This window comes from Helicoverpa armigera, chromosome 16 (genome assembly GCF_030705265.1).
Source record: "Helicoverpa armigera isolate CAAS_96S chromosome 16, ASM3070526v1, whole genome shotgun sequence".
Classification (NCBI taxonomy): Eukaryota; Metazoa; Arthropoda; class Insecta; order Lepidoptera; family Noctuidae; genus Helicoverpa; species Helicoverpa armigera.
In genome coordinates, this window is record NC_087135.1 from 6,066,732 (window position 1) to 6,079,985 (window position 13,254).

The 13,254-nt window shown below is 38.9% G+C and overlaps 1 protein-coding gene across 1 annotated transcript; it reads left to right on the forward strand.

The window, feature by feature from the left end:
• The first annotated feature begins 340 nt into the window (after positions 1–340).
• Positions 341–13,070, forward strand: LOC110376482 (ribonuclease 3). Its single transcript, XM_049844410.2, has 19 exons — positions 341–1,470; positions 1,553–1,634; positions 1,820–2,027; positions 2,331–2,466; positions 2,835–2,990; positions 3,530–3,750; positions 4,294–4,421; positions 5,181–5,310; positions 5,943–6,120; positions 6,810–7,017; positions 7,314–7,554; positions 8,124–8,344; positions 8,971–9,105; positions 9,488–9,659; positions 9,925–10,106; positions 10,736–10,900; positions 11,210–11,370; positions 11,943–12,088; positions 12,552–13,070. The coding sequence occupies exons 1-19, from the start codon at positions 572–574 to the stop codon at positions 12,953–12,955; spliced, it is 4,173 nt and encodes a 1,390-aa protein (XP_049700367.2). The 5' UTR covers positions 341–571; the 3' UTR covers positions 12,956–13,070.
• Positions 13,071–13,254: the final 184 nt, after the last annotated feature.

Sequence of the window (13,254 nt, forward strand, 5' to 3'; positions counted from 1 at the left end):
TTGTTTCTTTTTCTCAGCTTTCACGAGGTTCTCGTCATGCGGAACGGCGACATCGATTATCATCGCGCGGCTCGCTAATCGATCTATCACCACTATATCAGACTTATTTGCTACAATAGTTCTGTCAGTGATGATAGATCAATCCCAGTACAACATGATATGGTCCTTTTCGAGAACTGGGTCGTGCGCATACTGGAACTGGGTTGTATAGCAGAGCAAGCTGCTGGTGGATGTTCTTGGCCACTTGGTTAACACATATCTTATTATTCTTTTTTATCTGCAATAATTTTAATATCTGTAGCCTAATGTCAGTGTCAATTTATTTATCAACAGTGTCAACAGTGTCAAATGCATTTGTATTGTGGTCCAGATTTCGGATATTTTCTATTTAGTGCTTTGCATTGTTTGCTATCCTGTTTCCACTCAAAGAAAATGGGATCGCTCTTATTGCTTCTTAGCGATTTTTTGTAATGAATCGTATTCTAATTCCGATATGCATAAAAATATAATAAAAATGAGGATGTGCATCGGTTGTTTGTGTTTTTAATAATAAAAAGTCCATAAAAAGTGAATGAAAATGTCTATACCGCCTATAAACTACAGTATTCCTCCGCCACGGTTGGACATTCCTCCGCCGGTTCCGATGCAGCCGCCGCAAATGTTTAGCCATCCGCCACCGTTCATGCCGCCACCGCTGCCTGCTATCGATCAGCCGCCGCCGCCACCCCCACCACCATACGGCACCATGGCAACGTTTCCTCCAATGAGCGTACCTCCACCTACCGGACCTTATTCTATGATGCCCTTGGACATGCACTCACAACCACCGCCTTACTATGCACATAGTTATTCTGAAATGAACTACAGTGACAGTCATATGAGGCAGGCAGCAAGCAGCTCTAGAGACTGGTCTGATCCACTTTCAAGTTTTAGTTCTGTGAAAAGCAAATTACCAGTATCTCACAGTGACAGAGATATAAGAGGAAGCAGAGATTCTCATGACAGACATTACCGTAGTTCAACATCTCATAGAAGTTATTCACCCGGTCGTGATAGAAGCTATGACAGGGATGGTGAAAGGGACAGGGAACGAGAAATGAGATACCGTGAACGTAGATACAGCCGCAGTCCAAGTCGTCATAGTCACAGGAGTCGGAGTCCATCACACTCAAGCCAAAGAGATAGAGAACGATCTTACAGGCAAAGATTTGATGAAAGAAGAGAGTATGAGAGAAAAAGATGTGAATATGAAAGACGTCATAGTCCTTCCCGCAGCAGAGACCATAGGAGTCACAGTCGGGCTTATGATCCCCGTGACAGTAGAAGGCTGAGGTCTCCTAGTAGACGTAGCAATCTGTCACCTAGCCGTGAGTCGCGTCTTCACAGTCGGTCACGGGAGCTGTCACATTCATCAAGAAATGAGCCTGCAAAACCGATGACAGATCGTGAGAAAATTTTGGAACAATACAGGTATGTACATTTAACATCTGGAAGTTTGAAGAGAATTGAAGGAAAGACTACTAAAATCTCCTGTGTAAAATTTTTGTTAAAGGAAAAACTATTGCAAGACTTCTGAGGACTTCATAGAGAAAATGGAGCAGTGGTCAAAAGAACACAATTCAGATGAAGAAGAGGTAATAAATGGTCTTTTGATAAAATCTCTTAAAAAAACGGAAATTAGTCGAGACATTACAATATAATTGGCTTTCTAATATTATACAGAACTATAAACCCTACTTCTATTCCGTATTTTTCTAGTTTTTCCTTTGCAATTTAAAAATCAGAAATAAAAACAGCTATACTCATGACCTGATTTTAGGCATCAAAAATGTGGTACCGAAGTTCACCAGCGGAGTTATACTACAAGCAAGTTGAAGATGGTCCAGGAGTCCAACAGACCAGTAAGCTGGAGAAGATCTGTGAGACTTTCATGAAACAGCTCATTGAAAGAGGCCGGAATGCTAGGCCTGAGGTCGATGAACTGCCACCTTTGAAGCCTTCCAAAGTAGCAATGTGCAAACATAGATGTAAGTTCATTGTAATATTTAATAACCATGTTGATTGTATCTACAAGACTACTCCCTCAGTCAGGCATCCAAAATGGCACGTTCTCTAACTTTTTATTTATCTCATTTACAAATATTTACTACTTCAAATTAAAACCTATTCTAATAAAAAACCTAGAACTAAAAAGCGTCAAAATATTTCTCCTCATCGCTGTTTATCAGTTGTGTTAGCACCCATAACTCAAATTAATCAATAACTTAGCATGGGGCTAACCAACCGTGTGTGAAAAGGTGTCCCAACATCATTTATTTATTTATTTCAAGCTGTGGATGGAAGTTCTTCATCTGAGAGTGAGGATGAGTGCTTGGACGAAGACTGCCTGCAAGGTTACACGGATAGAATAATGATGGAGTTGCAGAGGAAACAAAGCCATCCTAGAAGACTCCACCCTGAGATGTGGTAAGTTTTGCCATGCTTGATGTGTTGAATCATTGAAGAAAATTAAATAGAACTTACTAGCTATTTCTTGCGGTTTCGCCCACTTCCCAAGGGAACTATTGCTTGTACCTGGACAAAATATAGCCTATGTCAATCTGCTGCCCAACAGTGAATCAATTCGGAGCATGTAGTTTCGGAGCCATTAGGGTCTAAAAAACAAACAAGAAATAAGTATCATACGAGTAATTAAATCAAAAATCAAAATCATGAGGGGTGAATAAATTCGTTTTCCGATGAAGACACACGATTTGTTCAACATCTTATCCATTTTTAGGGCTTCATCTTGACTTAGACTGTAAGTCCGTATTTTCTGTATCTTCACCCTTCAGGTTTAACAACACCGGCGAAATGAATAGCGGTCCGCTCTGCCGCTGTAGCGCTAGAGCTCGGCGCTTCGGTATGCGACACGGCGTGTATGCGTGCGAGGAGGCCTTTCCTAAATGTGTGCCGACGCAGAGCAATATTGACAAGCTGTACCATTACAGGTTCGTAGATTATTAGAATTAAAGGTTTGTTTAACAGGTAATAATAATTCGTGTAAATAACATTTTGATACACAGGCTGTGCCTAATACGAAATGACGGGAAATCTCTCTTGATGCTACTACTACTTGATGGTATCAAATCCGAACAAAGGAATCAATTTCGTATTTGTATGAGATAACTTTTAATTCTAATTATACCTTAGACACCAATGGCTGATAAATAGGTGAAAGAAAACATCTCGAAGAACCTGGACTATAAAGTCTGAAATCACCAACCCGCATTGAGCAAGCGTGGTGATTAACGCTCAATCCTTCCCCGTGTGAGAGGAGGCCTGTGCCCAGCAGTGGGACGATAAAAGGGCTATAAATAACAGATAACAGAGCTTTTAATTTCCGTTGTTCTTGCAAATATACCGTTGTTCAAATACCATGCGGGATTTATTTCAGAGAGAAATTTAATCCCATCCCAAAAATAAATAAATTAAAAGTTTAAAAACCATGTTAGAAAACATAAAATGTACATCTTATATATTTTTTCAGAATAACAGTTTCACCGCCAACGAACTTCTTAATAAAATCACCAACGATAATAGCGCACGATGAACACGAGTTCCTATTCTCTGGTTTCTCAATGTTCTCTCATTACAAGCTAGCTAAGCTCCCGACATGCAAAGTTATACGGTTCAATATCGAGTACACCATTCTGTATGTGGAAGAGCCACCGCCTCAGAACTTTACTATCAAGGAGTTGGATTTGTTTGGTAAGATTTCATTTTGCTATTCTTCTTCTTCTTAGCGTTTATTCCGCCTTGTGACGGGGTCTTTCCGTATCTTCTTCTTCCACTTCGCTCTATCCTGGACATCTTCCTCTTCGAGTTCGCAGATTTTCATTTCTTTCTTTACGACACTCAACCACCGCAGTTTCTTCTAATATTAAAAATGCGGAATAGATGGCTAGGTGCATATGTAGATGTTTGTTCCTCTTTCGCGTATAAATTACGTATTCATGTTGGAATTTGGTTGACAGGTCAGGATAAAATTAATGTAGCCTATATGTAATATTATATTGCTTTTTATTCTGGTACGGGAAATACTTCCCTCGGGTAGCGGGTGAAACCGCTGGCAGAAGCTAGTAGATCATACTGCATACTCATGTCATTTGTACATCTTTGTCATACAGGAGGATTCAGTGTTGTAATGTTTGGGTAACTGGGTTAAGGAGGTCAGATAGGCAGGCACGTAGCGAAAATTTCCGCATTTTCACTTTCTTTTTCCAATTTAAAAGACCTCTTGTTTGTTTTCAGAGGAATTCTTATTCTACGAGTTACTGGAGCTCATAGATTTGGACCTGGGCAAAGGCACGGACACAACATGTTCACAGTTCCACTTCATGCCAAGATTCGTACGATATTTACCCGAGGGAGGATGTGAGGTATGTTTCCTCAAACAAATTACGTAATTAAAACATTCATAATATCATTAATATAATCATAAATCCTAAAAGCTGTGGTATATTTTACAACCCTCTTCCCTTCGTCCTGGGTGATAAGCGACTTTTTTAGCAAAGGATTTCATCATTTCCTCTATCATCTATGTATACCTATAGGAATGACGTGTAATGACGTACATATTTTTAAAATTAATTGTACTAATGTAGTGGAATGTCTCTACATTAAGATAATAATATATTTTAGATACCAATTTAGATACTAAATACTTTTATGAGAACACTTTGTCCTTCATCAAGCGTGAGTATTTTAGTAATTTTATTTTATGGTAACTTCTTGCAAAATGCTGCAATGAAATAAGATTTAAGGAGTCCTTGTAGTTTTTGCTAGCGTGCTAACCAGAAAGTTATCAACTATAGAACTATTGTCGCTCACATAGGGCGTTGGGTTTAGACAGTTCATTTGCTTGTTCCACATTTATCCTTCTCTTTATACATGCACACCGGCGCGTGTACAACCCACCTTACCTTTATGAAGACATCTAAGGTCAGTGTGTGTGCTCTTTACGTTACCGCACATTTTCAGTTAGTACACATAATCAAGAAATAAATGAGAAGAACATAAAGTTAGTAGAAATAAAATATGTTATGTTTTCCCATCCCAAATCATCAAATATTTCATGTTTTCATCTATCAAAGTTTTATTGAGACATGCTACAGTATGATTTTATTCTTTAATCTTAGGTGCTGTCAATGTGTGAAGTTCTCAAGTACTTAATAGAAGAGAGTGGACTGCTGATTGCACCGGACAAGTTGGAAGATGTTCATAATATGGATCATTATACTTGGCAGAAGTTTGTTGATAGAATTAAAGGCAAGTAGATAAACTAAAATATGGATAATAATAGCTCTTGTCAAATAACTTTACAGGTCTGAAGTTAGTTATTAACTACTAGAACAATGGAATGTAAAACAAACTGCAAAAATGTGTACAACTAAATAAGCAATGTTCATAGTTCATAGTTCATTTAGCCACCAGCGGAGCGGAACGGAGAAGTTTTAAAACAACCAATAGAATCTTATTATTCAAACATTTCGCCTACGCCTGTTTGTAGATCAATCCGATTTATTACTACTCACATTAATTACTTACACCTAATACATACCTACTACCACTCATCGCATGTCCACTGTGCCCTGAAACTTGCTCGCGGCAGGACCTCATGAGTGCATCCGGCCGTGCTCTCGCTGTGGCGGCAAATTGGGCTGACAAAGTAGTAGTCTCACTATAAGACATGTCATCGACACGAAAAGAAGAAGAAGATACCTACTACTAATGATATTTTAATAATTCATATACACTTCAGCATCCCTGATCGGAGAAATTTTATTGGTTGTTTAAGAACTCGTCCGCTCCTCTTTGTTGGACTCTGTACTCTCATTTTGAAGATCTCAATTTCAGTACATAAATATCACTATACCTCTAACAAAACTTTATATTCCCAGGTATGATAGTGACATACCCTGGCAAGAAACCATGTTCGGTGCGAGTAGACCAAATAGACCGAAGTCCGCCCACTTCGAGCGACGAACCAGGTTGTTCTACCGACAAGAAGTCTTACTACCCAGAGATTGTTCACTTTGGTATTCGACCTCCGCAATTCAGTTATGCTGGCAACCCTGAGTAAGTAGTTTTGTATGTTTTTTAGGGTTCCGTACCCAAAGGGTAAAACGTGACTCTATTATTTTCGCTCCTCTGTCTGTCCGTCCGTCCGTCTGTCACCAGGCTGTATCTCATGAACCGAAAACACACACAGATGATGTATTTCTGTTGCCGCTATAACAACAAATACTGAAAACTAGAATACAATAAATATTTTAGGGGGCTCCCATACAACAAACGTAAATTTTTTGCTTATTTTCTAAATAATAGTACGGAGCCCTTCGTGTGCGATTCCGACTCGCACTTGGCCGGTTTTTTTTTATAGTATGACTTTTTAATTGGAGGGTAAGAGTTGTACCCAATTTGTGAACATTTTAACAAACGGTCGAAGTTCATGTCTCTCTCTATGTCCTATTTGCATCCTTTTATTTTGAGTCGTTCATAGAGTGTACAATGACATAAGAAAATACATAGAGGAGTTCTAAACTATAGTCTTAAAATTTGCAGTTAGCCCGCTTACGATAAAAAAAAATTGTACGCGGACAAAGTCGCGGACGACCGCAAGTCCTATATAATATGTTTATCCTATTAAATACTATCAACTGTTGTTTATTTTAAATAAACACTCTTTCGTTGTCCTAAAAATAATATAGGTGGTGATATAATGAGCGTTCATTTGGCTTAAAAACAAATGGCGTAAAAAATTTCAGGTACCAAAAAGCGTGGCGTTACTACGTAAAGTACAGGCATTTGATCGCGAACATGGCCAAGCCATCGTTCAAGGAGCGACAGAAGCTTGCCGCTAAAGAGGCCAAACTGCAGGAAATGAGGACGCAGAGTAAGATGAAGAGGGATGTTACCGTTGCTATATCGTCTGAAGGGTTCCATACGACTGGACTCATGTGTGATGTAGTACAGGTAAGTGGCAATTTTGACAGCCTCAAAAGTTGTATAGAAAAGTTTTAGCTAAGTATCTAGCAGTTTTACCCGCGACTTAAAGGAACTACTTCCCGCAACCGGATTGAAAGTAGTAGCTATCTGTGTATCAAACTTCATTTAAATTGGCTTATTAGTTTTGGCGTGGAAGCCCAACAGACAGACACAATTACTTTGGGAAGAAAGGATTAAATAACGAAAATTAGTTTTATATAATGTTTCGAAGTAGCCTGCAGGTGTATCACCATGAATGAAATATATTTTTTTCTTTTTTTCAGCACGCCATGTTAATCCCAGTCCTAGTAAGACATCTTCGTTTCCACAAATCTTTGGACAGTCTCGAAAGAAAGATAGGTTACGTGTTCAAACAAAGAGCATTGTTACAAACAGCCTTAACTCATCCCTCGTACAGAGAGAACTTCGGAACTAATCCTGATCATGCACGAAACAGTCTTACCAACTGCGGGATTAGGCAACCTGAGTATGGAGACAGGAGGATACATTATACTAGGAAGAAAGGTAAGTTTTTGATTTATTGTCGGTGTTTGTTCTTGTTATGATGTTTCTTTTTATGTCGATGAATAAAAATGTCGGGATTCATGTGTTTACAGCTCAAATCAAACAACTTTGCCCTCCTCTAAAGTTAGATAGTAGTGATAACAAAATAGGCTAAATGTTTATCTTATTGCTGACATCAGAGATACAAAGTTATTTATATTTTTATAATTAGAGAGAACGAGCCTGATCCACATTACTATAAATTTTAAAAATTGGTTTCCCTAAGGGTGTGTCCACATCTGGCGAATGTGCCGCACGCGATCAGCTCGCGCGTGACGTCTGCCATCTTCGATAGTACTGAGCCAATATACGGAACTGTGCGGGCGAGAACTGATTGCGCGCCGCTCGCGCGCTCTATACGAGCCTTGCGTGAGTTGCGCTAAAGAGGCGCACCGAACTATTGCAGTGACTGCACGCGCGCAGCTCGCGGACAGCTCGCGATCGGCTCGCGTGCTGCGCATTCGCCAGATGTGGACGCACCCTAATGCGCAAATTATTCCAAAGATTTAATTTTCTCTATTTTCTTCCAGGTATCGTGACCCTAATAAATATAATGTCCCGTTTCGGCAAACTTCGCGAAACGGAATCGGATATAAAGCACAATGAACGACTAGAGTTCTTAGGCGACGCTGTAGTTGAGTTCCTCTCGTCTATACACCTGTTCCGAATGTTTCCGGGACTGGCTGAAGGAGGGTTAGCTACATACAGGGCTTCTATTGTCCAGAACCAGCATTTAGCTCAACTGGCCAAGGTGAGTTTGTAAAAATTACGGGCATATGACCGCTTTCAAACTGACGAATTTTCCACTCAGTTTTCAACCACTACCAGCGCTTCTGAAAGTATGCGATTAATTTATACAAAAAATAAAATCGTAGGAAAGTCAAAACTGTACATTGAATTCTTTTTAAAGAATACTTTCGGGATGATCTATAATTATAATAGATTCCGAACCCAAATATGTAGTTGTTAGAATTTTTGTTTGTAGGTACGTCCGGAGTAAACTCAAAAAGTACTGGGCAAATGCTTGTGCACTATAATATGTCCTGCGCAGTTGGCTTATCTCCTTACATGAGAACAGCTGCCTTAGCCGCTTATCGGCTAGGAGGACATCGTCATAACTTATTTTGAACCTTAATAGACTATACTAGACCTTAATTTAAACCCTAATTTAATTTCTATTAGTTGATAATTTTCTCTATTGTAACTCCAAGATATTGTAACTTATAATAATAAGGAAACATCGCACTCCGAGCCACAAGACACAAGCCGAGCTTAGTTTGTGGCTCGACGTCAACTACCAGAATGTTATGTTACTTTCTTGCAAATAAACGTTATTTTATTTATTTACGCTAATATGGATATTTTTACCAATTCCAGAACATAGAGCTAGAGCAGTACATGTTGTACGCCACTCACGGGACAGACCTGTGTCGCGACGTGGTGATGAGACACGCGATGGCCAACTGCTTCGAAGCACTCATGGGATCACTGTTCTTGGATGCCGGGATAGAGGTCAGTACGAATGTTCAAAAAATAACACCATTTTTTTTCTAATAATTCAATATTTGGTGTAAACCCGCGTACAATTTCATTCAATAGTAGAAAGCTTAACAAGATAAATTCAGAATTATCCTAGGTAGAATTTTATTGTAATTAAAACGTGATATTATGTAGGTTCAGAGACAGTATAAAAATTAAACTATACTTACTGGTCAAACCATAACCATACATCAGGTAATCAAAATTATGGATATTTTTATCAAACACAGTTTATTATCTTCAGAAAATTTATACTTGGCTGAGGCACTGCCATGCCCTCAGATTTCTTATAGTCCTTGATTATTATAATTTTTTTATACTTAATATAGTATTAATGTCCTAAATAAATCCCCAGGTGGCAGACCGTGTATTCGCCCTAGCCCTTTGGCATAATGAACCAGATTTGCTCGAAGTATGGGTGAAGGACAGAGCGCATCCCTTGCAAGAACAAGAACCACTCGGAGATAGGAAATATATCAAGGACTTCGAGTTCCTACAAAGGCTCGTTAATTTCGAAAATTCTATAGGTATGTTCTGTTGGAATTATTTTTTTTGAAAATTATATAATACTAGCTTCTGCCCGCGGCTTCGCCCGCTTCGAGTTCGGTTATATCGCAATTCCAAGAGAACTCTTCAAAAGTCCGGGATATAAACTATCCTATGTTCTTTCTCAACGTCAACTCTATCTCTGTACCAAATTTCAAAACTTCGATTGAATTATATGAAGTGTCCACGTAATATACTATATTAGGAGAATTTAACATGCTCCTAAAAGCTTCTGATTATTTATAGGTGTCACATTCAAGCACATTCGTCTCCTAGCCCGAGCGTTCACGGACCGTTCAGTGGGCTTCACGCACCTGACGCTAGGCTCCAACCAACGCTTGGAGTTCCTCGGCGACACAGTGCTACAGCTGGTAGTGTCTGACAGACTGTACCGACACTTCCCTGACCATCATGAGGGACATTTGTCTGTAAGTAACGTGTTATATAATTTGATAAAAGAAGAACATTTTTAGGGTTCCGTACCCAAAGGGTAAAACGGGACCCTATTGTTTTCGTTCCTCTGTCCGTCCGTCTGTCACCAGGCTGTATCTCATGAACCGTGATAGTTAGAGAGTTGAAATTTTCACAGATGATGTATTTCTGTTGCCGCTGTAACGACAAATACTGAAAACTAGAATAAAATAAATATTTTGGGGGGCTCCCATATAACAAACGCAAACAAAAAGAAAAAAATATATAATATATAGAATATATGGACAATAATACATAAACATAATATATATACATACATATTACATTTGCCATGAGAGACAAAGAAATAAAAAAAAATAGAAAACAAGCTATGGTAGCGATTCTGCCAATTTCTTGTGAATGTGGTCGCGTAGTTTCTTTTTAAAGGAATATTTGGAGTTGATTATATAGAATGACCAAATTTCCTGTAAAATAGCTAATATATATTTTAATAAAGAACCGTAATATCATACATAGACACCTTTTTCTCTGATCAACTCAATTGCAAGGGCACCTTGTAAGAGTCATTTTCAGTAGGTACCCACCAGTCATGATCGTATTAAGATTTTATTTTTCTTGATTCCAGCTACTCCGTTCATCTCTAGTCAACAACCGGACACAAGCGATGGTGTGCGATGATCTCGATATGTCATCGTACGCGATATACAACAACCCTAAAGCTAAGCCTACCGCTAAGAAACATAAGGCTGATTTGCTTGAGGCTTTCCTTGGCGCATTGTATATTGATAAAGTGAGTACAGTACAACAATCGTTTGTGACTATAGTACGCGCGGAAGTAATTGGCCGCGCCTAGCTAATTATCGCCTAATTATTTGACTGTTGTGAAGACAATAGTTGTCAACTTCGGACAAGCAAAGCTTCTTAACGATATCTCGAATGTGCTGTAAGTCAAATGGTTAACTTAAAAAAATAAAACTTATTTACTTAGGAAGTTGGTGTCAACACATAAAAAAATTAACGAATACATGAACATAATTCTTCAAAAATAATGAAACATACCACAAAAATTCTATTAACAATACTTTATTATTATTCGCAGAACTTAGACTACTGCCAAGCGTTCTGCAACGCGTGCCTATTCCCGCGCCTGCAGGAGTTCATCATGAACCAGGACTGGAACGACCCCAAGTCTAAGCTGCAACAGTGCTGCCTCACTCTGCGGTCCATGGAGGGAGGGGAGCCTGATATACCGGTTTATAAGTATGTCATTTGTTTAGATATGCTTCGTTTGATATTTTCTCGAGTTTCAGTAATAGTTTTAGCTTCAAGTTACAGGCACAGGGCAGGAAGAAGTACAAATAGACGACAAAAAAGATACACTCCCTTAGAGAACTTTCCCCTTTTCTCTTGAAGAGAGCTAAAAACCCATAAATAATGACTACAGCTTATTTAAAAAAAAAAAGGATTTTTTTTTAATTATGCTGATGTTATATTGAACTTGTTAATTAATCTTGAAACTTAAATTAATATTCATAAATCATCACCTTTTTCCTGTCGGGCATAGACCTCTTCCAATACAGAGAAGGATATTCCTTAGGCTGGAAACAGTGTTCGGCCGACGGTCAGTGCTGACCGTACGTTCAGACCGAATCACATACAAAATCACACGCGTACCCTCAGCGTACTCGTGCGACGGACCACTGAGCACTGTTTCCAGCCTTAGAATCTATCACAATGACAGATTTTTTCGCCCTTTTTACCCAAGACCATACACAATATTAAAGAGTATCCTAACTATAATAATTATATACTCAAAAACCTCTCTATCCCAGGGTGATCGAGTGCTTGGGCCCGACGAACACGCGCGTGTACACGGTCGGCGTGTACTTCCGCGGCGCCCGCCTGGCCGCCGCCCGCGGACACTCCATACAGGAGGCCGAGATGAACGCCGCAGAGAAAGCTCTCAGCTGTGCACATGGTATGTATCTAAATGTATTAGCATTATAATTTACTTAAATGCCATTTTTAGAATAAACTTTGGTAAATGGCGGTGATAAATAATTTAATAAAGTCTATGTACCTATTTTACCGCGCGGCACTGTCTGTATCTACGACCAAGCGATGTCGCTCGGTTTTTTCTGCTCTAAGAATCCACCAGTATGAAATAGGTAGTTGTAAAGTGATCAATGTTTTTACTACTTGAGGGTAGGCAAAAATCGGGTTGTGAACTTTCGTTAGGAGTTGTATCTGCAAGTAACAACATTTTCTTTGAATACCTACTTGTTTTCTGACTATGTCCTGTCCTTTATTGTGAATAACGTGTTTTAATAACCTGCAATGTGAGATCACAACAAAATTGTTCTTGTGTTCATTGCGCTGTTGAAATCTACATGTATATACTTTTCGTAGCACATATCCAATTATGTTTTCTCTATCAACAGAATTATTCCCACAACTGGACCACCAAAAACGAGTGATAGCAAAGAGCATGCGCAAAAAGAAGAAACGCGCGGACGGGCGTAACAGTCCCCAGGGCTCCGGGAACAACCCCAAACGCAAACAAATTAACGACAAAGTACCCAAGGCATACAGACTTGACAAGCAAAACGACCATTCTGAAGAAAGTGCTCAAGAATTATCAGACGAGGAAGTTGTTCCTCCTGAGAAATCTAACGACGATTCAGGATTAGACAGTGATACCTCTCAACCAACGGAGAAACTCGAAAATGTTCAAGTAAGCAGCCTTCTTAGCGATATGCAGAAATTAAAGGATGACCTTATTAGGCGGAATGAGTATGAAAAGTTGAAGGAAAAATGTCGGCGATCCGACGACGATGACGAATAGTGAAATTAGATTGTAAGTTATAGTTTTTAGATTTAGGACTAATTTTCACTCTTTCCAGTGCTTAAGATTTATATATTTTTGTCTCTATAAAATAAAGCTTTATAGTGATGTAGGGCGTAGGCAATTTGATTTGATGAAGCATACAATGCTTATGACTGGTAAAGTGGACTGTTATATATTTTACATGAATTAAAGAAATGTAACTTCTTCTTATTATAAGTAGTGCTCAGTAATTTGATGAAATACTTTGTACTTAAATATGACACACCTACTGATACTTTTGCTTTACTATAAACTGA